Source organism: Ranitomeya variabilis, chromosome 5, assembly GCF_051348905.1.
Source record: "Ranitomeya variabilis isolate aRanVar5 chromosome 5, aRanVar5.hap1, whole genome shotgun sequence".
Taxonomy (NCBI): domain Eukaryota; kingdom Metazoa; phylum Chordata; class Amphibia; order Anura; family Dendrobatidae; genus Ranitomeya; species Ranitomeya variabilis.
In genome coordinates this window covers 154925008-154952246 of record NC_135236.1, presented here as the reverse complement: position 1 = coordinate 154952246, position 27239 = coordinate 154925008, and the positions used below count along the sequence as shown (strand labels likewise).

The window sequence follows — 27239 nt, the reverse complement described above, 5'->3', positions numbered from 1 at the left end:
TAAATCAACCATAACTACTATTGTATCATTGTATTCTCTATCACATCGGTGTGCGGAAACTTCATACATTTTTCAGTGCCTCCTCGCCTCACACCATCTGCATTAGGAAATACAGCACACAGGAGTAACACCGCCTGGTTGCCACTACCGCTGGCCATCATTGATTGTCTTCAATTTTAGAAATTCAGCTATTATGGTGAATGCCTTATGTAAAGTGCATATTGTGACCACACTGGGGGGGAAGTATGAACCCACCGTCATGTGAACAGCAGAGTTTAGGGGAACTTCTGCCCCAGGAACCTACTTATACATTTCATTATTATACCTCTGTGCTATAAAATAAAAAAAGCCAAAAAGGCGTTTGGGAGGGCTAAAAAGAAGTTATATTTCATAGTGAGATTATCGTATCCACATTAACGGCACAGTGGTCATAAGGGAACATTTCAGCAGACATCGGCACCAATTTATCACTCGCCATGACTGAAAATGCTGAGTGTGACTACTAACCTATATCCCAAGGGGTGCATAATCATAAAGGTGGGCTCTAAGGGGCACTGCACAATGATGGACAGCCAACCGCACGCACACTCTGCAGATCAGACTGCCAATCAGTGTGCCCGGGACTGGTTACAGCGCCACCACTGTGTAGTGAGAGGTAATGCAGCCCCCAGTCCGTCCCGATGGCTGGAACAAGGGGCCGCAGGCAGAATAGAACCTCCCCCTGCAGTGGCCGCCCCAGTAAGAAGAACAATGACATATTGGGGCCAGGCTTCTAGTCACTATGGCTTACACTGCCTTCTCCAGTGCTACCTGTTTCAGCTCCAGTGAACGCACACACTCAATGTGACCGAACAAACAATCCTATGAAGAAGCTCTTATGACTTGTGGATTTGTGCAGGGAGCGGCACATCTGTACCTGGACAGAACAGAAGCAGATCATACTTGTACAAGATTACCTCCCATGGAAAAATGAAAATACAGTTGGTATTTAAAAAAAAAAAAAAAAAAAAAAAAAAAAGACAGGAAAGGACGAGCCGACATAGCGTGTGCGAGGCCAGAACTATACTGTGGTCACAAGTTACTTGGCGTAGAGAGGACCAGCCCACAGCTTAGGTTTTTCCAGAGCCTACAGCGCCCTCTGCTGGTAAAAAAAACATGAATATGAGACTTATGCATCTGTACCGACCACAAGAGAAACAATAACAAAGCCGAGGTCTCCTTGCAGAGTACTGCCAAGCCAGCAAATTAATAAGTAACTCATTTCATGTGGGGTATCTTTTCCTAATTTAAACATCAAAACACAGATTTCCTTAACCCTTTCTCTTCCGAAGCAAATGCACAACCCTATCAAGAATGAGCACAAACTTATTGGTAGAAAGCATGCAGGCTAAATAGATGGGCACCAGAGAAAACTAGGAGAGCTGATACCCCCTCAGTTATGGCCACGGGTGGGGGAGGACAATTCATGAGGTTATACTAGAGAAGAAACAGAATGAAAAATGGATAATGAAGGCCGCAGGCATCATCATACACCTGTAACTTGCACGTGTCTTCTGAGGACCTTTCTTGGATTTGCTCCTATAGTTCCAAATAGAAAAGGCTCCAGAAAAATGGCAGCCTGTTCAATGAGTGGTATAGTAAGAAAAAGAGGCAGGAGACTGTCCACGTCTCTCCTAAATGGTGGCCAATGTCCCCGGCATGGAGATAGACTGTACAGTCATCTGCACGCACACATGTCCTCCATTGGATATCATCAGCAGAAGATCTCCTCCTCCTGAGACACTCCCTCAACGTGAACAGAATCTGGAAAACAAAGATGGATACGTAAGAGACTGGTTCATATAGCAACATCTTTTATATTCTGTTTATAGTCATTTTGCTTTCCTTAAAGTTACACAAAGAATAGCCAAGCCTACGGGGAAACCGCAGGTGGTCGGGCAGGGAGTAAGCCTCTGTAGAGGTCACGTGCAGGGAGTACTTATTATAACATTATAATGCGCTCTCTCACCAGGACAATGGTTTCCTTTTGATTTCTTCTTTTTCTCCTTTTTTTCCTTTGTTTTTGACAAGTTAAAAAGACGATTGGTGCTCGGACCCTCCACTGGTTTGTTAGTTTGGCTGCCAAGCAAACTGAAGTGGCCTTTTCCTTTTTGCTTACTCTCTGTCCGTGACAATGTGTCCTTCTTGGGTACGGCAGAGGATTTAGAGTCCAAAGTTTCGGATTTTGGTGCGCTTGAATATCTTTTTAAAGATTCCGTGCCGTTAGGCTGTGAGGGGCCCCGGGTGGGTTTTTCTTGTTGAAGGGTAACCTAAACAAAATGGAAAAAGAGGATATTTCCAGAATAAGCCCATGTTCACACGTTCAGTATTTGGTCAGTATTTTACCTCAGTATGTGTAAGCCAAAACCAGGAGTGGATGATAAATACAGAAGTGGTGATGTGCTTCTATTATACTTTTCCTCTGATTGTTCCACTCCTGGTTTTGGCTACACATACTGAGGTAAAATACTGACCGTGGACACCTAAGAGTGAACACCGCCCGACAGTCATGGAACAGTTTTCATAAATTAGTGGCCATATATTCATAATCTCACAATGTGTTTTTGTACGATTTGATAGGTCATGCTCATTCCGAGCCAGTAATCCCGCGAACCATGTGAAGTACGCAAATCCTAAACTCACCAATCATTTCCTTTGTAGTTCTTCTGCACATTATCTTATGAATATGGGTCAAATACGAGACTGTGCAGATGGAAAATCAGCTGGCTATTACTCTACCACTGTTTGGTGAGGATTTTGCACTTCATAATTGTTCCTTGTAGACCCAACACAAGGCTCCTAGAACGAATTTTAGATCGCTGTGGGAAAGTGGGCAAGGAGAATGTGGCTCCCGATAATTAGGGCTGGCATTCCATAGGTCAGTTTTAATGAGGGGTTTGCAGAAATAAGATGCGCCAAATTCATTAGGAGGCGCACATCACTTAATGAATTTGGTTTACCTAGCTAAGGCTATGTGCACACGTTGCAGATTTGACTGTGGAATTTTCTGTGCAGATTCTGCATTTTTTGGCAGAAAACGCAGGTCAGAATCTGCACCTTTTTTTGGTATGTGCACACGTTGCAGATTTTTGTGCGGATTTCTTCCTTTTTTTAACCCCTGCAGATTTCTATTATGGAATGGGTGCAGAAACTCAGCAGATCTGCACAAAGAAGTGACATGGTCGTAATTTGAATCTGCTGTGTTTTCCGTGCAGATTTTTCCCGCACCATTAGCACAGCATTTTTTTTTTGCCATTGATTTACATTGTACTGTAAATCACTTGCAGATCTGCAGCGTTTCTGCGCGGAAAAAAAAGCTGCAGATCTGCAGGAAATTTGCAACGTGTGCACATACGCTAACTCTACACTATCCTTTTTAAGACATTGCTGAACACAACTCCCCATGCCCGTTCTCCCATGTGTCACCTTGGCTTCTAATTATTTCCACAAAACAGTAAAAAAACAAAACCGTGCTGTTCAGTCCTGTGTTCCCCACATGTCTCCTGACATAATTTCAAGTTACTGGTGATCGGCTGAAGCCTCTACAACTACATCCAACTGGGAGAACAGGGTTTATTCTGGTTGGACAATAATGTGAAGTTGCAGCTAATCAATGACTACTGATTGACTGCAGCGGTCAAGTAACATTATTAACAACAGAAGACAGGAAGAGGCTGCAGGGCTCAAAAGAATAACAGGGAATAACTTGGAGCCAAAATTACATTTTTTTTTTTTTTTTTTAACGCACCCTGGGGCCATTCGTGGACTACCCCCTTAGGAAGATGCAGACTTAGGAATGGATGCACCGCTCCTTTCCACTTATTCTAATCCCTGCTGTCACCGTTGCACCTTCCGAATAATCACTCCCAACATTTCATGCCCTGGACTACACTACCTGGTGGTCGGTCTGCGGCTTATCCAGATTGACCATGCCCTGCAGCAGCTGCTCCACCGATTCTTGTTCAGCCAAGGACTTTGGTTTTGAGGAGGTCCGGGAGAGGGGCTTCTCACATAGCCTCAGCTTCTGGTGCTCGATAAAGGTGTCTTGCTGCAGCACCACAGCCTATAGTGAATGGCAGACATCAAACACTTCATACAAGGTAAAAAGTAACGAAGAAATAAAGTGAAAACTTTCAGTGGAGACAGAAATTACCTGCAAGTTGCTGAGAAGTTTGTGAAGATTGGTGACTGTTTGGAGAACATGCTGCCAAGATCAAAAAGGAAGAATGTCAAACCATTAGTGACATGAAATCAGCAATGTACACTGGTACAATAGAGATGTATACATGTAGGACAGGAATATGGCCAGAAGCTTACCTCCCCATTTCTCTTAAGCATGACACTGGGGGTCACTCCCTACAGGACACAGAAAATGGTACATTAGGATCGGTTTTATATTTGATGGCCACCAGCTTCATTTATACCAATGCTAATCATGTAATGAATAGTGATGAGTGAGCGTGCTCGGGTGCTAACCAAGTGTCATGGGCGTGCTTGAAAGACATGTTTGAGTCCCCGTGGCTTCATGTCTCGTGGCTCTTCGACAGCCGCATCACAAGCAGGGATTGTCTGTCTGTCAGGCAACCCCCGCATGTGTTGCAGCTGTCTAAGAGCCAAGAGACATGAAGCCACGGGGACTCAAACATATTTTTTTCGAGCACGCCGAAGACACTCTGTAAGCACCCGGGCATTATCAGGTAACGCCTTATCCGAGCACGTTTGCTCATCACTAGTGCTGACTAATTCCCATTTCTCCTATTTGGAGGAAGAAAATGAGAATTAAGCAAAACTAACATTCCCAATCAAATGTTCACATATTTCATCACTTCTATCCGATAAAGATTTTGTAGAACGTCCACCAGCTGCTATCCAGCTCGATTCTGGAAAATAGGCCAATATCTTAGATAGGCAACTGATGTCCCTGAAAAAAACGCAATATGACCCCAGGCACGCGCCAGAGCAGCTGTACCGAGGCACCCAAAAAGCCCTTGGCATCATTTCCAAGCTGTCTCAGAAGCATCTCCAGCTATCAGGTAAGGTCAATGTCTATCCCAGTAATGTAATAAACCCAGATTACAAAACCTAGGCCCCGATTCATCAAAGCTTTTACACCATGAAACTGGCATAAAAAGTTTTTGCATGACTTGGGAGTTGCATAAAAAAAGTTGTGACTTATCTTTTTCACACCATTTTTCCCAGCTCCACCAAAATAGCGGAGACCGGGGCGTGACGAAGATGATACGCAACAGCTTGTCTAATTCATGACATGGTGTGGCGTTACTTAAATCTTATTTCAGTCCATTAGTGGAGTAAGATTTGTGGCAACACAGAGGCAAATGTGCCTCATAATCCATCAGGAGCATCTGACTCCAACATGTCATCTCATCAAGAATAATGTCTTGATAAATCAGGGCCCTAAACGTTCCAAGAAAAGTCATAATATCCCGATGCACTTAGACTAGGTGGAGAGGGCTCTTGTGGCCATGGCGCTCATAAGGTAAAAGGCCTGACCGTGCCCACACCCTGGATGGACGCTTAGAAATCCTCCTAGGATAGACCGCCATTGTGGAGAAAAGGATTCTGCACAGGATGTGTTTCTAGAGGAGGCCTCCTACACAGGTAGTGGAGCAGTCTTCTGTGCTTTCCCCCTACACGTAGCATGCAGATGTCTGCCAGCCAGATGGAGGCCAAAAGGACACACTTCTGAATGGGGGGCTATGGCAACATTTATGTGTACACGTAGCTGAGCTGTGTCAAGTCTTCGGAGATTATTTGGATCTGTTGTAGAGACATGATCTCTATAATTAACAGATTTCGGCAATTACCATTCCTTAGATTACAAGCGTAATACAATTTAAAAGAAAAAGTTGCATGGGCTAAATATTAATTTACACGCCACCTGTACCTTTTTTAGAACACTGTCCGATTCTGTCCTCCGTAAATCCTGAGCATCTTCTCCCTCGTCTTTCTCTCCACCTTCAAGTGAAAAATGTAACATCAAGATTCTCTTATGTACATAAAGGTACAACTTGTTCTCAAAGTACACCAAAAGCTTTACCATAACACAACGGGGGGGATGGATGAAACAGTAATTCCTACAAGAATAGGAATGTTTATCTTAATGGGAATATGTCAGCAGGTTTGTACTATGTAACCTGAAAACAGCATGATATAGGGGTTAAAACACAAAATTCAATTATGTGTCACTTATCACGCTGTTTACTGTTTACTTACAATGAAGGTTTTATCACTAGGACATTATCAATGCCAGGTCTGATGTGCATGTGACTGCTAGTTTGGATCCGCCCCTCATTTGATAAGCAGCTCACTGTCAAAAAACAATGTACATACAGAGAGCCTGGTGTGGGCGGGGTCATAGAGAGCCCGGTGTGGGCGGAGTCATACAGAGGGCCCGTTGTGGGTGGGGTCATACAGAGGGCCCATTGTGGGCGGGGTCATACAGAGGGCCCGGTGTGGGCAGGGTCATACAGAGAGCCTGGTGTGGGCGGGGTCATACAGAGGGCCTGGTGTGGGCGGGGTCATACAGAGGGCAGGGTCATACAGAGGGTCTGGTGTGGGCGGGGTCATACAGAGGGCCCGGTGTGGGCGGGGTCATACAGAGGGCCCGGTGTGGGCGGGGTCATACAGAGGGCCCGTTGTGGGCGGGGTCATGCAGGGGGCCCGGTGTGGGCAGGGTCATACAGAGGGCCCGGTGTGGGCGGGGTAATACAGAGGGCCCGGTGTGGGCGGGGTCATACAGAGGGCCCGGTGTGGGCAGGGTCATACAGAGGGCCCGTTGTGGGTGGGGTCATGCAGGGTCATACAGAGGGCCCTGTGTGGGCGGGGTAATACAGAGGGCCCGGTGTGGGCGGGGTCATGCAGAGGGCCCGGTGTGGGCGGGGTCATGCAGAGGGCCCGGTGTGGGCGGGGTCATGCAGAGGGCCCTGTGTGGGCGGGGTCATACAGAGGGCCCTGTGTGGGCGGGGTCATACAGAGGGCCCGGTGTGGGCGGGGTCATACAGAGGGCCCGGTGTGGGCGGGGTCATAGAGGGCCTGGTGTGGGCGGGATCATACAGAGGGCTTGGTGTGGGTGGGGTCATACAGAGGGCTTGGTGTGGGCAGGGTCATACAGAGGGCTTGGTGTGGGCACGGTCATACAGAGGGCCCGGTGTGGGCGGGGTCATACAGAGGGCCTGGTGTGGGCGGGGTCATACAGAGGGCCTGGTGTGGGCGGGGTCATACAGAGGGCCTGGTGTGGGCGGGGTCATACAGAGGGCCTGGTGTGGGCACGGTCATACAGAGGGCCTGGTGTGGGCACGGTCATACAGAGGGCCCGGTGTGGGCACGGTCATACAGAGGGCCTGGTGTGCGGGGTCATACAGAGGGCCTGGTGTGGGCACGGTCATACAGAGGGCCTGGTGTGGGCACGGTCATACAGAGGGCCCGGTGTGGGCACGGTCATACAGAGGGCCTGGTGTGCGGGGTCATACAGAGGGCCTGGTGTGGGTGGGGTCATACAGAGACAATTTCTCAGGTCTACTTCATGATGCATTTAAGAATTCTGATTGCATCATAACTGCTGCCTTCATTAACCTAAGTGATATATCGATGGACTCAGGATCTCTTTTCCTACATGATGCTGCTCTCAGATGAAGTATCAAAAACCTGCTGACAGATTCCCTTTAAAATGTTATTCCCATCTTAGCCTTTTCTGGGAATAACTCTATCCAGGCTCCAGAAGCTGGGGCTCCAGAAGTTCTTGAATCCTCTTTATCAATATCCCCCTTCCAATAGCCGGTGTTGGGATGGAGTTATTCCCTAGGAAGGCTGAGATAGTAATAACCCTTTAATGTACAGTGCAGTGTACTTACTTTTACAGGCATTAAGTTGGTGGCTGTCAAATCCTCCAAACGTTTCTGCTCTTCGTGGAAGAGAGACGCAGCCGACTCCGGCCTCCAGGTCTGCCGGGCTGGGAGCCTGCTGCTGCACTATGCTGCTCCACAGATTCTGGTTTAACAGCACTTGAAGTGTTTCAACTGTAAATAAAAACAGTAATAAATGTGAATTGTTGTCCATAGCAGTTTTCTTCTTTATGAATAACATCAATATACCTTCATCATCAATATACCTAATTTGGATGTGTCCGTGTGTCTGTGCACAACGAGTCACACACAGTTGGGAGTAACCATGGATACCTAAGGAGAGGAGCTCTCCCTAGTGGCGAGTTAAGGCATAAGCCTTTTTAGAATGTTAGCCTGTGAGGCAACACTGTGAGGCAACATTGCAAAGATGGATCAAATTGAGTGTGCTGCTGCAAGTAGAGAAGCGAATCTCATACGGATGCGTAACCTGTGTCTTAATGAAACAGAAGATGAACAAAATTGTCGAAGAACTGCTGATGCAGCCAGACAGAGGGCGGCTGGAGCAAGAGAAACGAATGAAGTAACTGAATCACGTAGAGCATCTAATGCTGCACGACAACGAGCAACACGCAATGCACAAAGTGATACACATTTCACAAAAAAGAGAACAGGATAGAATACGTGTCCAAAATGCAAGAGCCACTCAACGACGGCAAGCTACATTTGCTGCTAGAGGACTTCTCAATCAAATTGATGAGAAGAGCACTATGCTGGCGAACTGACATTTCGATGTAAGTTCTGCCAATTTAAAAATTTCAAAGACGAAATGGTGCAGGACAAAACATTCCCTTCCTGCTGAAAGAGAGGGCGCATCCAATTATGTCCCATTCGTATGGATGATCAATTAGTCAAGTTGATGAAAGGAGAGCATCAGCTCTCCAATAACTTTATGGCTAATATAAGGCAATACAATAGCTCGCTTGCTTTGGAATCAATGGGAGCACAAGTAGCGCCACCTCCTGGGCATGGTCCATACTGTTTTCGAATTCATGGACAAATTTACCATTGAACTGCCCCTTTGCACCCCGCTGTGGGTAGTGCTCCCAAGATTTATATCTTGGACAGTGAAGAAGCATCAAGTACAAAAGTCAAGCAAATAAAAAGTGCCTCCCAGCACTGCCATCATCTCTTGGAGAGAAAATGAAAGCAATTAATCCACTCGCAAGAGACTTCACAATTATGAGGGAATTTGAAATAGAGGAAGAGAGGATTTGCTGAATTAGAAAATTGCGATCCAATCGAAATAACAATGCCAATTATAAATGACTACAATGATGACCAGAGGCGCTACAATGCGCAAAGGTGCAATGAAGTAGCTATAATTTATCAAAATGCAATGGGTGAACCCCCATTTAATAGGGACATCTGAGTTCACCTCAAAAGTGAAAACCAAACTGTTCAAATCAGCTTTCTTCACAGAAAGTGTGATGCAATGACATACTCACTTCTTTTCCCATATGGGGACAGTGGATGGACAATAAATTTGACAACTCCAATTGCCCTAAGTGTGCAACATCAAGGAATTGGAGACATTCATCTACCATTCATACCAGTGGATCAAGATCGACAAGAAAAAAATCGCCCTGTTGCAGTACTATGCATACAGGCTTGCCATACGTGACCAGTTCAATCCCCTTTTAAATGCTGGGAAGTTGACGCAACAATTTATCGTTGACAGTTACGTCAAAATCGAATCCGACAGGATCGAATATATAAAACAAAATGAAAAGGCATTACGCGTCGACAGTTATGCCGGCGTTATGGATCACATTTATAATGCTGCATTTCACCAAGGGCTAAAAAGCTGGGACACCAGTAATTTTACCGTCCACTTTCATTGGAAGGAAGCCCAAGAGCTATGCAGCAAAATTACCAAGACGCCATGACAATTGTCCGACAATTCGGAAAGCCAGATCTTTTTGTTACGATGACTTGTAACCCAAAGTGGAAAGAAATTACTGAAAACTTAGAACCATGGCAAAGGCCAGAATTCAGACCAGATTTGGTTGCACGAATATTTAAAATCAAACTCCAAGCCGTGCTTAACAAGATTTTGAAAAAACACATTTTTGGCCGTGTAGTTGCCTATGTGCATGTAATAGAATTTCAAAAGCGTGGACTACCACACGCTCACATGCTCTTAATCCTCAGAGAGGAAGATAAACCGAGGGACAAAGAAATAATTGACGAATTGGTCTCTGCTGAAATTCAAAATGAGACAGCAAATCCAAAACTGCATGAGGCAGTGATGAAGCACATGAGTCATGGCCCATGTGGCGAAGATCAACCTGGTGCTATATGCATGACAGATGGTCAATGCGCAAAAAAATTCCCAAAGGAATTTAATACAGAGACAAACCCCAATGTTGATGGTTACCCACAGTACAGTCGACGCAATACTGGGAAAACCAGACGAGGAACGCGAGAAATCGACAATAGATGGGTAGTTCAATATGACCCCTATTTATTACTCAAGTACAATGGCCATATCAATGTTGAGATACTGTATGTGCTTAAATAAAAATAATTAAATATCTTTTCAAATATGTGTACAAAGGACATGACTGTGCTAATATCAAGTTTGATACATTAAACTGGAATGAACCAGCCATGTACCTAGATTCTTGGTATATAAGTGTCCCTGAGGGCATGTGGAGAATCAGAAAAAATAAAATGCATGATGCTTCACATACCATTAAAAGGCTTGCTGTTCACCTTGAAAACATGCAGCAAGTGTTTTTGGAAGATGGTAATGTAGATATGGTTATTTCTGACTCAAAAGCCTCTACTCTGCAGGCTTATTTTGAACTAAACAGAGTTTACGCTTTTGCCCATCAGTATTTGTACAGTGAAATCCCTGAATACTATGTCTGGGATAGAAAAGCTGTACCAGAAGGATGGAAAAAACGACGGGCTCAATTTGGGAAACCAATTGCCCGAATGTATACAATCCCTTTAACAGATGGTCAGCTGTATTACCTAAGACTCCTTTTACTTCACGTAAGAGGAGCAAACCCTTATGCTGACTTAAGGACTGTCAATGGAGTCGTACATGACATGTATAAAATGAGTGCATTGATCTTCATCTTTTGGAAGACGATTCCCAATGGGAAGATGGTATAACGGATGCAATCGCTTTCCAAATGCCCTACCAACTTCACAAACTATTTGCTATAATTTGTGTATATGGGGAACCAGCTAAACCACTGGCATTATGGCAAAAATATAAAACCGAATTCCTGGAGGATTACACCAGGCGGTATACTCCAGAAATTGCTGAGCAACTGGCTCTTATGGCTCTCACTGATATTAATGAAGTGCTCTTAAGCAATAAAAAGTCCTGTGCTGACTACGGATTGCCAACTCCAGTAATGTTCCAGATGAAATACTGGACCAACTGAATTATGCTGTAATAAAGCAGGAGGCTGAGCAATTGAAAGCTATGATTAATGAAGCTCAGAAATCAGCTTTTGATGCAATTATGCAAGCAGTCAATGCTGCATCACAGCCAGGCGACACTAGCTCACACTTTTTTTCTGGACGGCCCAGGAGGCATTGGGAAGACATATTTGTACAACTGCTTGCACAAGACACTACAAGCAGAAAAGAAGTCTATTTGCTCAGTAGCCTCCACTGGATTGGAATTGGCGGCTACATTACTACAAAACGTTAGCAGCCACCATTCCAAGTTTGGCCTTGGAATTACAACAAATGAGACCACAGTGTCAAAAATTAAACCAACCTCACTTCAAGCAAAGGAGCTTAGGGAGTCACCTGTCGTTATTTGGGATGAAGTAACAATGACTCCCTGTTTTAATATGAATGCTGTGAATAATTTGTTCCAAGACATATGTGGAATAAAAAGACCATTTGGTGGAAAAGTTTTCATAAACTGTGGTAACTTTTGTCAAACCCTAGCAATAGTGGAAGGTGGAAAGAAAGCCCAAATTGTACAGTCCACCATTAAATACTCAAAATCCAGGAATCAGTTTTCATGGTTCCAGTTACAACAGAATATGAGAACGTCTCAGGATGAAGTTGAATACAACTCATGGTTACTAAAACTTGGCAATGGAGAGTTGTCAAATGTATATGGTCTACCAGAAGACAATTGAAATCCCAAATTCTTTTATCGAAGAGGGTGATTTAATTACAGCTATTTTTGGCGACTCAATTGAGATTACCGATGCAACGGTAGAAGCAATTGCCAATAAAGTAATTCTTACGCCACTTAATGATGACGTTCACCCCATGAATGACAAAATTCTTAGTCAAGTTCAAGGTGAACTCTCAACATATCGCCCTGTCAACACAATTGCGGAAGAGGAGGGTGTGATTCTCACAGATTACCCTGTAGAGTTTCTTAACCCCTTCCTGACATCTGACGTACTATCCCGTCGAGGTGGGGTGGGCCCGTATGACCGCCGACGGGATAGTACGTCATACGCGATCAGCGGCGCTCACGGGGGGAGCGCCGCCGATCGCGGCCGGGTGTCAGCTGATTATCACAGCTGACATCCGGCACTATGTGCCAGGAGCGGTCACGGACCGCCCCCGGCACATTAACCCCCGGCACACCGCGATCAAACATGATCGCGATGTGCCGGCGGTGCAGGGAAGCATCGCGCAGGGAGGGGGCTCCCTGCGGGCTTCCCTGAGCCCCCCGCAGCAACGCGATGTGATCGCGTTGCTGCGAGGGTCTTACCTCCCTCCCTGCAGCTCCCAGACCCGGATCCAAGATGGCCGCGGATCCGGGTCCTGCAGGGAGGGAGGTGGCTTCACAGACGCCTGCTCAGAGCAGGCACTGTGAAGCAGCCTGCACTTTCCTCAGATCGGTGATCTGTCAGAGTGCTGTGCACACTGCCAGATCACCGATCTGTATTGTCCCCCCCTGGGGCAAAGTAAAAAAGTTAAAAAAAAAATTTTCCAAATGTGTAAAAAAAAAAAAAAAAAAATATTCCAAAATAATGAAAAAAAAATAAAATATTATTCCCATAAATACATTTCTTTATCTAAATAAAATAAAAAAAACAATAAAAGTACACATATTTAGTATCGCCGCGTCCGTAACGACCCAACCTATAAAACTGCCCCACTAGTTAACCCCTTCAGTAAACACCGTAAGAAAAAAAAAAAAAAAACGAGGCAAAAAACAACGCTTTATTACCATACCGCCGAACAAAAAGTGGAATAACACGCGATCAAAAAGACGGATATAAATAACCATGGTACCGCTGAAAACGTCATCTTGTCCCGCAAAAAACGAGCCGCCATACAGCATCATCAGCAAAAAAATAAAAAAGTTATAGTCCTGAGAATAAAGCGATACCAAAATAATTATTTTTTCTATAAAATAGTTTTTATCGTATAAAAGCGCCAAAACATAAAAAAATTATATAAATGAGATATCGCTGTAATCGTACTGACCCGACGAATAAAACTGCTTTATCAATTTTACCAAACGCGGAACGGTATAAACGCCTCTCCCAAAAGAAATTCATGAATAGCTGGTTTTTGGTCATTCTGCCTCACAAAAATCGGAATAAAAAGTGATCAAAAATGGTCACGTGTCCGAAAATGTTACCAATAAAAACGTCAACTCGTCCCACAAAAAACAAGACCTCACATGACTCTGTGGACCAAAATGTGGAAAAATTATAGGTCTCAAAATGTGGAGACGCAAAAACTTTTTTGCTATAAAAAGCGTCTTTTAGGCTGGTTTCACACTTGCGTTTTTATCTGCATGCGTTTTTTAAAAAAAACGCATGTGTGAAAAAACGCATGTAAACGTGGTAAAACGCATGCGTTTTTAGACGCATGCGTTTTTATAGAAAAACACAAGAAAACAAACAAAAAAAAAAACCCCTACCCCTAACCCTACCCCTAACCTGAAATACGTGGCACTAAAATATACGTTTATATACGTATATAAGTGCCACGATATTTCAGTGGCCACGTATATAAGTGCCACGTATTTACGTGCCACGTATTTACGTGCCACGTATTTACGTGCCACGTATTTACGTGCCACGTATTTACGTGCCACGTATTTACGTGCCACGTATTTACGTGCCACGTATTTACGTGCCACGTATTTACGTGCCACGTATTTACGTGCCACGTATTTACGTGCCACGTATTTACGTGCCACGTACTTAAGTGCCACGTACTTAAGTGCCACGTATTTACGTGCCACGATATTTCAGTGCCACGTATAACCACATAGTTATAGTATTTATAGTACGTGGCACTGAAATACGTGGCACTGAAATATCGTGGCACTGAAACACGTGGCACTGAAACACGTGGCACTTAAATACGTGGCACTTAAATACGTGGCACTTAAATATGTGGCACTTAAATACGTGGCACTTAAATACGTGGCACTTATGACTGTCAGAAAATGTTCATTAAACGGTTAGAGGTGAGGTTAGGGGTAGGGTTAGGGTTACCGTTGGGATTAGGGTTAGGGGTGTGTTTGGGTTAGGGTTTCAGGTAGAATTGGGGAGTTTCCACTGTTCAGGCACATCAGGGGCTCTCCAAACGCGACATGGCGTCCGATCTCAATTCCAGCCAATTCTGCGTTGAAAAAGTAAAACAGTGCTCCTTCCCTTCCGAGCTCTCCCGTGCGTCCAAAAAGGGGTTTATCCCAACATATGGGTTATCAGCGTACTCGGGACAAATTGAACAACAACTTCTGGGGTCCAAGTTCTCTTGTTATCCTTGGGAAAATAAAAATTTGGGGGGCTAAAAATCATTTTTGTGGGAAAAAAATATGTTTTATTTTCACGGCTCTGCGTTGTAAACTGTAGTGAAACACTTGGGGGTTCAAAGTTCTCACAACACATCTAGATAAGTTCCTTGGGAGGTCTAGTTTCCAATATGGGGTCACTTGTGGGGGGTTTGTACTGTTTGGGTACATCAGGGGCTCTGCAAATGCAACGTGACGCCTGCAGACCAATCCATTTAAGTCTGCATTCCAAATGGCGCTCCTTCCCTTCCGAGCTCTGTCATGTGCCCAAACAGTGGTTACCCCCCACATAGGGGGTATCAGCGTACTCAGGACAAATTGGACAACAACTTGTAGGGTCCAATTTATTCTGTTACCCTTGTAAAAATACAAAGCTGGGGGCTAAAAAATCATTTTTGTGAAAAAAAAAAAGAATTTTTATTTTCACGGCTTTGCGTTACAAACTGTAGTGAAACACTTGGGGGTTCAAAGTTCTCACAACACATCTAGATAAGTTCCTTGGGAGGTCTAGTTTCCAATATGGGGTCACTTGTGGGGGGTTTGTACTGTTTGGGTACATCAGGGGCTCTGCAAATGCAACGTGACGCCTGCAGACCAATCCATTTAAGTCTGCATTCCAAATGGCGCTCCTTCCCTTCCGAGCTCTGTCATGTGCCCAAACAGTGGTTACCCCCCACATAGGGGGTATCAGCGTACTCAGGACAAATTGGAAAACAACTTTTAGGGTCCAATTTATTCTGTTACCCTTGTAAAAATACAAAGCTGGGGGCTAAAAAATCATTTTTGTGAAAAAAAAAAGAATTTTTATTTTCACGGCTTTGCGTTACAAACTGTAGTGAAACACTTGGGGGTGCAAAGCTCTCAAAACACATCTAGATAAGTTCCTTAGGGGGTCTAATTTCCAAAATGGTGTCATTTGTGGGGGGTTTCAATGTTTAGGCACATCAGGGGCTCTCCAAACGCAACATGGCGTCCCATCTCAATTCCAGTCAATTTTGCATTGAAAAGTCAAATGGCGCTCCTTCCCTTCCAAGCTCTGCCATGCGCCCAAACAGTGGTTTACCCCAACATATGGGGTATCTGCGTACTCAGGACAAATTGCACAACGTTTTTTGGGGACCAATTTCTTCTCTTACCCTTGGGAAAATAAAAAATTGGGGGCGAAAAGATCATTTTTGTGAAAAAATATGATTTTTTATTTTTACGGCTCTGCATTATAAACTTCTGTGAAGCACTTGGTGGGTCAAAGTGCTCACCACACATCTAGATAAGTTCCTTAGGGGGTCTACTTTCCAAAATGGTGTCACTTGTAGGAGGTTTCAATGTTTAGGCACATCAGGGGCTCTCCAAACGCAACATGGCGTCCCATCTCAATTCCAGTCAATTTTGCATTGAAAAGTCAAATGGCGCTCCTTCACTTCCGAGCTCTGCCATGCGCCCAAACAGTGGTTTACCCCAACATATGGGGTATCTGCGTACTCAGGACAAATTGCACAACATTTTTTGGGGACCAATTTCTTCTCTTACCCTTGGGAAAATAAAAAATTGGGGGCGAAAAGATCATTTTTGTGAAAAAATATGATTTTTTATTTTTACGGCTCTGCATTATAAACTTCTGTGAAGCACTTGGTGGGTCAAAGTGCTCACCACACATCTAGATAAGTTCCTTAGGGGGTCTACTTTCCAAAATGGTGTCACTTGTAGGGGGTTTCAATGTTTAGGCACATCAGGGGCTCTCCAAACGCAACATGGCGTCCCATCTCAATTCCAGTCAATTTTGCATTGAAAAGTCAAATGGCGCTCCTTCCCTTCCAAGCTCTGCCATGCGCCCAAACAGTGGTTTACCCCAACATATGGGGTATCTGCGTACTCAGGACAAATTGCACAACATTTTTTGGGGACCAATTTCTTCTCTTACCATTGGGAAAATAAAAAATTGGGGGCGAAAAGATCATTTTTGTGAAAAAATATGATTTTTTATTTTTACGGCTCTGCATTATAAACTTCTGTGAAGCACTTGGTGGGTCAAAGTGCTCACCACACATCTAGATAAGTTCCTTAGGGGGTCTACTTTCCAAAATGGTGTCACTTGTAGGGGGTTTCAATGTTTAGGCACATCAGGGGCTCTCCAAACGCAACATGGCGTCCCATCTCAATTCCAGTCAATTTTGCATTGAAAAGTCAAATGGCGCTCCTTCCCTTCCAAGCTCTGCCATGAGCCCAAACAATGGTTTACACCCACATATGGGGTATCAGCGTACTCAGGACAAATTGTACAACAACTTTTGCAGTCTATTTTCTCCTGTTACCCTTGGTAAAATAAAACAAATTGGAGCTGAAATAAATTTTGTGTGAAAAAAAATTAAATGTTCATTTTTATTTAAACATTCCAAAAATTCCTGTGAAACACCTGAAGGGTTAATAAACTTCTTGAGTGTGGTTTTGAGCACCTTGAGGGGTGCAGTTTTTAGAATGGTGTCACACTTGGGTATTTTCTATCATACAGACCCCTCAAAATGACTTCAAATGAGATGTGGTCCCTAAAAAAAAATGGTGTTGTAAAAATGAGAAATTTCTGGTCAACTTTTAACCCTTATAACTCCCTAACAAAAAAAAATTTTGGTTCCAAAATTGTGCTGATGTAAAGTAGACATGTGGGAAATGTTACTTATTAAGTATTTTGCGTGACATATGTCTGTGATTTAAGGGCATAAAAATTCAAAGTTGGAAAATTGCAAAATTTTCAAAATTTTCGCCAAATTTCCGTTTTTTTCACAAATAAACGCAAGTTATATCGAAGAAATTTTACCACTATCATGAAGTACAATATGTCACAAGAAAACAATGTCAGAATCGCCAAGATCCGTTGAAGCGTTCCAGAGTTATAACCTCCTAAAGGGACAGTGGTCAGAATTGTAAAAATTGGCCCGGTCATTAACGTGCAAACCACCCTTGGGGGTGAAGGGGTTAATTCTTTGAATCGCACTGAGATGCCTCCTCATGAACTAAAGCTGAAACCAGGAGCTGTAATTATGCTCCTGCGTAATCTTAACAGAAAGCGTGGCCTTTGTAATGGCACAAGGCTTTATGTGAAAAGCTTAAAAGCAAACTTTATTCATGTCCTTGCTTTAAATGGAAAAGCAAACGGTCAGACAGTTCTTATTCCAAGAATTGACCTGATTTCCAAAGATAAAAACTTGCCAGTCCAGATGCGATGGCGTCAGTTTCCTGTCATGTTGGCTTTTGCAATGACCATCAATAAATCTCAGGGACAGTCCTTGGATATTGTAGGAATTTATTCGCCTCTCCCAGTGTTTTCACGGGGCAGTTATATGTGGCTTTCTCCAGGGGAAGGAAAAGCCAACAAATAAGGGTCAAAATATTTGAGACACAGAGGCAAGGTAAACTTATTCCTAACGTTGTCAAATGGTTTACTGTCAACTGTGTGTACAAAGAAGTCTTTTATTAAGCTTTTTAACAATTGTAAAAGCCAAACAAATTTGTACACAAAAGCGGGACTAACTCCTAGCCGCAGTCTAGGGACCAAACATTGGGCATGGGCAGGGCCTTGGGGGCAGATCCCAAGTGTGTTCAACCATGTGAAATCGCTTCCGCTCAGAAACATTAAGGAATAGCGCTATCGGATAGCTCTACCCGTTCATTTCCTTTAGGAATAGGGCTATGGGATAGCTCTACCCGTTCACTTTCTTCATGGATAGCGCAGTCGGATAGCTCTACCCATTCATTTCCTTTTGGAATAGGGCTATGGGATAGCTCTATCCATTCATTTCCTTTAGGAATAGGGCTATGGGATAGCTCTATCCATTCATTTCCTTTAGGAATAGGGCTATGGGATAGCTCTACCCGTTCACTTTCTTCATGGATAGCGCAGTCGGATAGCTCTACCCGAACAGTATTAACTACAGAGCTTTTTCATACACAAGGTAGGAGTGGCAGGAGAGGTACACCAGGTATTTATGTTTGCTTTTAGTCTGCCAGTCTGGTGCGTAGGTACACCCCATTGCGTGGTTCGTAATGACTCGTAATCTCTTTGGATATTGTAGGAATTTATAATCATAATCAAATTTATAATTCAAATTCACTTCGCAATCACTCGTCTATCCTTATTTTCTCCCCCTTACTGAAATTATGGCATCACTACAAGACTCAGCAAGGAAAAAGTACCCCCTTTTAACATCTGTGGCCCCAGCGCCTAACCCCAATGCAGAGCTCCACGTTGTGGATAAGATAATGACTTTCAAGCAAGGAAACAACCCAAATGTAATACACAGATAATAATACAGATAATAATACAGATAAATGCTTCTACTGTATAATAAGTGTGCACTTTAGTTTTTCTTTTATAATACATACATAAACGATACAAAAATATTAAATTATAAACCCATACCCTCTTTTATTGCACTTTTTATTAAAGACTCTCCTCGCGGAGCCTCCTCTGTGTTAGCGCGGAAAAGAATTCTTCCTGACACACAAAAATTCTTCTCATGGCTACTGCAGTCCACTAAAGTTTGAAATATCTTCTCTTTTTCTTCAAGTAGACCAATAATCTGATCGTCTTTTTGCTGAAGTTGTTCTGTTATTGGAGGGAAAAAAAAAAAAAAGTCAAATCAGTACTTCTGGCTTAGAGCAACCTGCGGAGACACGACCTGGAGCTACACTCAGCCATTAGCCACGTACTGCTGACCTCTGCTGGACACAGGGGGAACAACTTATCCAGGAAAATAATTTCTCCTTCCCCACAAAATGGAAATGATTTGCTGTACGTACCAAAATACTCTTTTGAATAACCATACAGAAGAATCTAGTGAAATAGGAATTTTTTGAAGAGCTGTACTTTACCATATGTACACCAACTCCAGAGTTGCTCCCAAGTATGTCTCCCCCCCCCCCCCCCCCCCACTGGAAGGTTAAATGTGGCAGTAGCCTGGCAGTATTGCTGATGAGGCATGTATCCCCCCACCAGAAGGGTAAATGTGGCAGTAGCCTGGCAGTATTGCTGATGAGGCATGTATCCCCCCACCAGAAGGTTAAATGTGGCAGGATTGCTGATGAGGCATGTATCCCCCCACCAGAAGGTTAAATGTGGCAGTATTGCTGATGAGGCACACACCGGTTTGGGCTTCTCTTACAGAGTGACTTACAGGAGAGACTTCAGGTATTGTGCACTTGCTTTCGCATAAACTGATCTTCCCGCTGCATGTCACTGCTAGCAGCATGTGTACCCAAGAGCATTGTATAGGCACTAAAAGGAGAACATTATCACCTCGCCCTGTCTGTGGACCATAAAAAGCTGCAGTTTGACTACAGCATTGGTTGAGCACCTGCACAAGAATAAGGCTGGACACAGCAAACTGTTTGTTGCCATTAACAAACAATTACTTGATTTTGCACGGCCTCATTTATTTCACCCAGAAAAATAGGAGACCAATTACAAACGTGATTTTGCAGGGAAACCACACATCGTCGGCCTAAGGCTAGGTTCACATTGCGTTAGGGCAATCCGTTAAGCGCATAGCGCTAGCGAATTGCGCTAACGCAATGCTTCTCTAGGGTCCGCGTTCGGCGTCCCCGCTAGCGCAGATCCCCGATCTGCACTAGCGAGGAACGGACCTCGGGCGCGCCGCGGACGCTGCAAGCAGCGTCCGAGGTCCGTCACTCAAATGACGCAACATCGCTAGCGCCCGCCCAATGTGGGCGTGCGCTAGCGATGCGCTCACCATTACAGGCTATGGCGGCGTTAACGGACTACGTTAACACCGCGTTATGCCGCGGTGTAACGTAGTCCGTTAAACGCGGTCACATAACGCAATGTGACCCTAGCCTTACTCTGGGGCTATGTGCACATGGAGTCTTTAGGACACTGGTAGAACCGCAGAGTTTTCCAAGACAAACGCTATAGGAAAATGCTGGCGGTCACTGTTCCACATTAAGTACACAGAGCGGGTGGCTTCCCCATGAAGCCGCTTGAAGAACGAACAGGTCACTTCTTTTAACCGATTCACAGTTTCTGGTCCCTGACACGGTTACAAGAAGTGAACAGGGACAGAACGTGTGCACAGTAACGTCATCTTTACATTACTGTAAAGCGGCATATGCACGTGGCCTAAATCTCCAGTAGTGACAAATACGAAGAGTGTAGTGTAGCCATAGTCAGCACCACAGGCTCATATTATGTGGTCGGAGAAAGTTAGAAAAGGTAGTGTAAAGTTTCCTGCGCACAGAAAAAAAATGATAAAATATGAAGCAGAAACTGACCTTTTAATTCTTTGGCTTTAGCATCCCAGTTTCTTTTTTCTTCCTCAGATTCACTCTGAACACCTTCATCCTCATCTTTATCCCTATGATTATAAAGCCCGATAGTGAATGACTGGTAATACACAGAGCGGGGCTCTCTACAGCAGTGACATATAGCAACCTACATGGTCTGCATTGTTTGCTTGATGGTTCCAATCCAGCTATTCCGCTCTTCTTTTGTACTCGCAAGTACTTCTACTAGTTCAGGGTCTTTTCCTACTGTGCTGATCAGAAACAGTCCCTTCTCATCGTGTGCCACCTCCCGCACTATGAGATTCTTCAAAGAAATCACTGTAGATTTTTGCTCCTAAAGACATACAAAAAAGAAAGAGCTATCAAGACATCCGAACATCGCGGTCCTCCATTATGATTGTATTGAGACACTTCTGGAGACTTGACAAACACGGCCTGAAGACCAACATGGAATTGGAGACAGTGTTTGAGATAAAAACTACCCACATTTCTGGCTCTGTCCACGCCTAATGCCTGAATGTTCTTATATGGCTGCTATGTGCACTCACTTGTAACTTTTCAACCTTGGTAGCTCACGATCCAGTGTAAATGTTGGCAGCTTGACCATTTTTCTTGCATCTTATTTTTTTAAGTAAGAACGATGCTAAGAGTTGTGCAAGTTTAGCTGCAACATTGTAATCTGTGTAATGTCCATCAAACCAAGTATAAAATAATTAAAAAATGTGGGCCAAAATCTGAATATACTTAAAGGGTTAACCACTCCCATATTCATAGGTGGATATTGTCGGAGACTGCAACTTTTGCAATTCATTGCTTATTAAAATGTACAGCTTTTCTTGAGATATCAACATTTTTCTTTTGTTTACAGCTCATTGCCTAGGAGACCGACCATCCAGCTGTCTAGCTTGTAAGCACTGCAGTGACGCTAGCCAGGATTAGGAGGTGGTAATGCACCCCAGCAATCCTGGTCAGCTTCAAAATAGTGCTTACAAGCTCAAAAGAAAAGAGCTTGTCAGCACTGCACTTGTCCACCTGTATAGCTGCAGCAGTCGGTCTCCAAGGTACTAACATGTAAAAAAGAGAAAAAAAAAGAGCAGCTGAAGATTTTAGCACGAACTATCCAAAAATACCCATGTATGTAGATGTGAATAACCATATAATTATCAAAGTGGAGGACAAATCTGTATCTCTCTGCCACTAAAGTATGTACACTAAAACCGATGAACTACAATCAGCTGTCACATTATATATATATATATATATATATATATATATATATATATATATATATAAAAATTTCCCCCCCATCAATGAGAATGATACTCACCAGTGATGCAAATACATATTTCTGGTCCTTTTCTTGGAGGAAGACCAAGACATCAGACAGCAGAACAGCCAGAGACTCTGTGAAACATGGCACAAAAAAAGAAGGTTTACTGTAGAATAATAAACACCCGCGGTAACCTTCCTGCCCCCGCTGCATTGCCAGTCCTGAAATCATCTGCTTTGCCTAACCTTGTGGATGGAGCCATGAATAGCTCTACTGTGCTAGAGTCAAACTTGGCTTATTTCTCTTCCTAACACATTCTGCATTAGATAAATGTTCCAATTTGCAGCAACGAGGAGACTAGTACTGTACAATGTCCTACAACTGGTGACTTAACTGGAAAGGATGATTGTTTTCAGCAATATGCTTCATGGACAGTAAAAATAGCCTGAAATTATGAGTTTTTCCTCCCTCCCTGTCTAAGCTGATGGAGACAATTCATAGCCAAGAAAACCAGGTTACCAAGCCTTGTAAAGTTGGTGTTGATGGAACAGGGAAAACAAAATGCTCCTCCAGCAGGGTGGAGACTGGGAGAACTGGTTGTTCTTGGCAGAATACAGCTCGTGGGCGAGAATGACTAACTCACAACTTAATTGTACAGATGTCACTGTATATAAGAGCTGGGCCTCTGAACTGGACAGTCCTCCAAGGCACCACACGGGAATTCTGGCATTTCAGCAGTCTGACAATTACAAGGAGAATGGACTTGCTAATCCTGAAGCTACATGTAGAGATAATACAATGTATTATTTTCATATCACTCTATAATAGACAGTTACTTTACTCAATTCATTGTAAAATATTTTACCTTTTGATCTACTAGTTTGGTTGGACCTCAGGAACACAGGACCATCACGAACAAACTTCCTTCTCTTAAGATCCTCCTTGGCAAACATCTGTCCGCTCTTCATCCGCTGTATAGACTTGCTGTCTGTCTTACTATAGATCTCATGGAGCCGCTTCTTCATCTCATAATTTTTTACTTTATTGTTCACTTCATTTAGAACTTCCTTTACCAAGCTCAGGCCGCAGGTGACAGACTGATGTTCCACATCATTTTCTAAAATATCACAGGTAGACAAAAAAACATTTGGGGGGTGGTCTAGACCCTTTGACGAGCTTTCTAAAAACTTACAATGCTATAAAATGAATAATACTCATTAGTGATTTCCCTCCTAATACGATAAGCCTGCTTCCAGTGTCCACCACTAGTCTCTGTATCCTGGCCTTTACCTGAATGAAGAAGGGGCCGTGATAATCCAGTGATGTTCTAAATTTCCGATAGTAACTACAAACATACTAGTAATGGTTTATCCTTGTGACATACATACTGTTTCTTATAGCATAAAACTAGAGGGACTGTAGTTTGATTTCATTTTATTTTTCAGCTTTATTTAGGAGAAACTACATAATATCTGGGAGGACTGGTTTTCTACACTTCCAATGTATGAGTTAAGTCCAATCAATAAAATTTGCCTCTAACAGTAGTGATGAGCACAAGTGCTTGTTACTTGACTTTGCCTAGGGTGCTCGCGAATGCTCCGAGTATTGCGGGTGCTTGAATGACACGTTCGAGGCCCCGCGTCCACATGTTTTGCGTCAGTTAGCCACAAATCATTCAAGGATTTGCCAGTGTTTGTCAGGCAATCTCAGCATGTTTTGTGGTTATCTAATAGCTGCGAAATATGGGGCCTAGGAGACTCGAATTTCTCACTCATGCACCCGTGATACTCTGGTAACTATCACGTGGGCTCATCACATTACCTGTATTCTTGTAATCTCCCACCTAGATTGTAACCATATGGGCACACTACTAATGGAGGTTTCTACAGCTCCATTATAGTGAATGTATATCATGGCCACAGCCCGAAGGCAGCCCCTATATGTTACTGCAAATAATACATATACAAAAAAAGGACAGCAAAAGTAACAAAGGCTAAAGTCTGGAATATTTGCCATCTAGTAGTGACGAATGAAAGTCTGCTTGCACTCCAATTAAGTCTGAGAAATGCTGATGTTAGTGAGTGATGGATTTATGGGGTTGTTCCCTTTCAGATAATCTTCATCACCAGGTGCTATTCGGTGAAGAAAACGTGCCATACTTATTCTCGACTCCACAACTTCACTGCTCTCGGTGTCCGGCATCGGCACTCGGTGAGCTCAGCAGCTTTGCCAGTATAAATGCTGAAGCTCACTGATTGCCTGCAGAGCTGTCCACATGGCGTCAGTGGTGCAGCCAATGCCAGGACACTGGAGCAGCAGCGGAGGAGGATCGCTGGAGCAGTGAGTGTAGCACGGTGTCTTTTTATATCAAACAGCGCCCAGGAAGGAAGCTTAACTGAAAGAGGACAATCCTTTTAAGGCTAACAGAACTTCTCAGTGAAATGACCATGTAGTGATTTATATCACTGCAATCAAATGCATGAATGATGACCTTACCATCTGTATAGTGAAGTATTCTCTCCAAAATAATTGGATACTTTGTAATCCTCTGTGTAACCAATAACAGGCATTCTGGAATCCCCATTCGCCTCACTAGGGGACTGCTACTTTTTTTCTGAAACAGACACAAACATTTAGAGTGACCCATACATATTGGGTAACACAAGCTGCACGTCACCTCACATAACTCTTTTTACCTATAGGGACAATGGTGATCTGCAGGTAAATAGCATTTAAATCACATGATGCTGGTTAACTGAAAGTGCGGCTGCAGGGAGAAAATGAGGTTATGTTCCCCCTGCAGCTGCTCACTTCCAGTCTTCAGGGAGCTGTTACTGCAAAATTGAGTGTGTGGTGTAACCTCTCCCCCTGAACCTATAGTGACGATCAGCTCTGCAGGCATATACTGTTAAGTAGGTTGTCACTTCAGGTGCAAGGGCAAGAGATTAAAGCATGCTCACTGCATAATGAGCGGTGAATGTTACAGTCCCCTCCAGCGCCCCGTAGCCTGGAAGCTGGTGGCTGCAGGGGGGATATAACTTCATTTTCTCTCTGTAGCCTGGAAGCTGGTGGCTGCAGGGGGAAAATATAATATAACTTCATTTTCTCTCTGTAGACAGGAAGCTAGCGGCTGCAGGGAGAATATAACTTCATTTTCTCTCTGTAGACAGGAAGCTAGCTGCTGCAGGGAGAATATAACGCCATTTTCTCCCTGTGGCCGCTCTTGCACTTACATTGTCTAGCATGATTTAATCCCTATTTACATGCAGATTACCACCATATATGTAGGTAAATAGTGATTTATTCTAAGGAGATTGGTTCCCTTTAAACTGTTAAAATAGAATATATTTTCTATACCTTTACAAAAGCCTGAAACCTTTTGTCTTTAGATAGTAGATCCTTAAAATAGTCCAACGCTTCCTTGTGGTGGCCACAGAATTTACCATAAGTTTTAATCATGCGCTCTGCATTTTCTCCGGAAAACTGAAAAGAGACATCAGAAAATATAGAAAGACGATAAAAATTAAAAATGTTAGGTCTTCCACCATTAAATAAAAAAAACAAAATAACAATATAAATGTAGTCTAAGAGGTAAAGTTTCTCCTTGTGGAGAGGGACATGCCAGGCCTGGCATGCCAATGTGAGGAGGCTTATAGGCCATGCATGCTCCTCTGGGAAATTATTTGCATATATAAATGGAGAGTACAAAAACTTTATGCTTGAATTTCTCACCATTTCAAAAACATTTGTCTACAGTAATTGAATGAGAACATTCTAGATTATACTTAGAGGCTGCGGACCAGTACAGACCCAGTCTAGGCTCGGCTTTCGGAGTTAAAGGGCAATTCCTCCTACCCAAACAAAAACATTGGCTCCCATCCCAGAGGCTGATATTCACATGCCAGGGCAAATTGCAGAAGCCTTGAAACATAATTTACAACTCTGTACATATTGAGTCTCTGCATACACGATTTGTCAAAACTTTAAAAACCGATGAAATGCTTCTAATTGCACTTCAGGAACAATAGAAACTAAAAGATCTAAAACACTGAAGCAGCAGAGTTTTTGAAAACACAGTCTCTAAACTTCTGGCAATGAAAGTATACACAGAATAGTAAATTCCAATAAACAACAAGTATAAAATGAATATTAACAGCTGATTTATACATATTTAAAGGCAAAGGCGTTATCTGGAAAACCTTGACTGAATAATATCCAAAGTGACAGGTACCACAGGTAATATGTGGTACAAGGGGTACCACATATTAAGCGCCCATATTTTCTGGGAGAATTAAGAATTTAAATTCATTACAGAAGATGGTTGTAACCAGTCCCTGGTTCTGGAAGATGTGAAGCCCTGGGTTCATATTTGTAGGCACTACAAGTATTAAGCCTTTTACAATAGTCATTGCAGATCTAGTATTACTGGTTATAACAAAAAAAGAGACAAGGCTACACAACACATCATAAAAACATGGTGTTCATTACATCCCCAAGGGAATACTGAGCATTATACAGCACTCGTACCCAAGAATATAACAAGCTTCCGTACGTTTAGGAGTTAATGAAGCCTTAACATGCACAAAGTACAACATGAACACGTTACCTGGTGTGTGCAAATATCTCCAATCCTCCTGATGACATAATTCTTCTCACTTTTCGCAACCATCGATTCCTTTTTCCTGTCCAGCATTCGCTGGAAGAACTGAGAGTGGATATTCAGCAGCTCGTCCATGCATGGAAAGATCTTCTCTATGACCTGCTGCTCATACTGTAGCTCAGACAACATCCCCTGGCAGTAGATGTCACTCATGATCTTCAGTCTGAGGAAATGGTGCATTTCAGTCTGCATTAGCTCTGTGAGTAAAGATCAGACCGTTACTGGCATGTAAGGAAGTTCTCATTCACACCGCATACACACGAAGGGAACAACATGATATGAAGAGACAAGCCTTTGTAGAAACAA

At 43.4% G+C, this 27239-nt stretch overlaps 1 protein-coding gene across 7 annotated transcripts in view; it reads right to left on the bottom strand.

The window, feature by feature from the left end:
- Nucleotides 1–1613: 1613 nt before the first annotated feature.
- The window catches only part of LOC143775376 (A-kinase anchor protein 13-like), a 303476-nt gene continuing 277850 nt past the window's right edge, over nucleotides 1614–27239 (bottom strand). For 6 of the 7 annotated variants that reach the window (XM_077263431.1, XM_077263437.1, XM_077263436.1 and 3 more), the window contains 15 exons: nucleotides 26880–27130; nucleotides 25631–25756; nucleotides 24770–24887; nucleotides 23139–23390; nucleotides 22331–22407; nucleotides 21156–21337; nucleotides 20992–21074; nucleotides 19124–19309; nucleotides 7911–8075; nucleotides 5945–6015; nucleotides 4357–4395; nucleotides 4193–4243; nucleotides 3932–4102; nucleotides 2009–2309; nucleotides 1614–1803 (listed from right to left, as the gene is read on the bottom strand). In XM_077263431.1, the coding sequence (XP_077119546.1) occupies nucleotides 1754–1803; nucleotides 2009–2309; nucleotides 3932–4102; nucleotides 4193–4243; nucleotides 4357–4395; nucleotides 5945–6015; nucleotides 7911–8075; nucleotides 19124–19309; nucleotides 20992–21074; nucleotides 21156–21337; nucleotides 22331–22407; nucleotides 23139–23390; nucleotides 24770–24887; nucleotides 25631–25756; nucleotides 26880–27130 (2123 nt within the window). In that variant the 3' untranslated portion in view covers nucleotides 1614–1753. The remainder of the gene's footprint in view (nucleotides 1804–2008; nucleotides 2310–3931; nucleotides 4103–4192; nucleotides 4244–4356; nucleotides 4396–5944; nucleotides 6016–7910; nucleotides 8076–19123; nucleotides 19310–20991; nucleotides 21075–21155; nucleotides 21338–22330; nucleotides 22408–23138; nucleotides 23391–24769; nucleotides 24888–25630; nucleotides 25757–26879; nucleotides 27131–27239) is intronic. The other variant, XM_077263432.1, reaches the window with a different exon arrangement.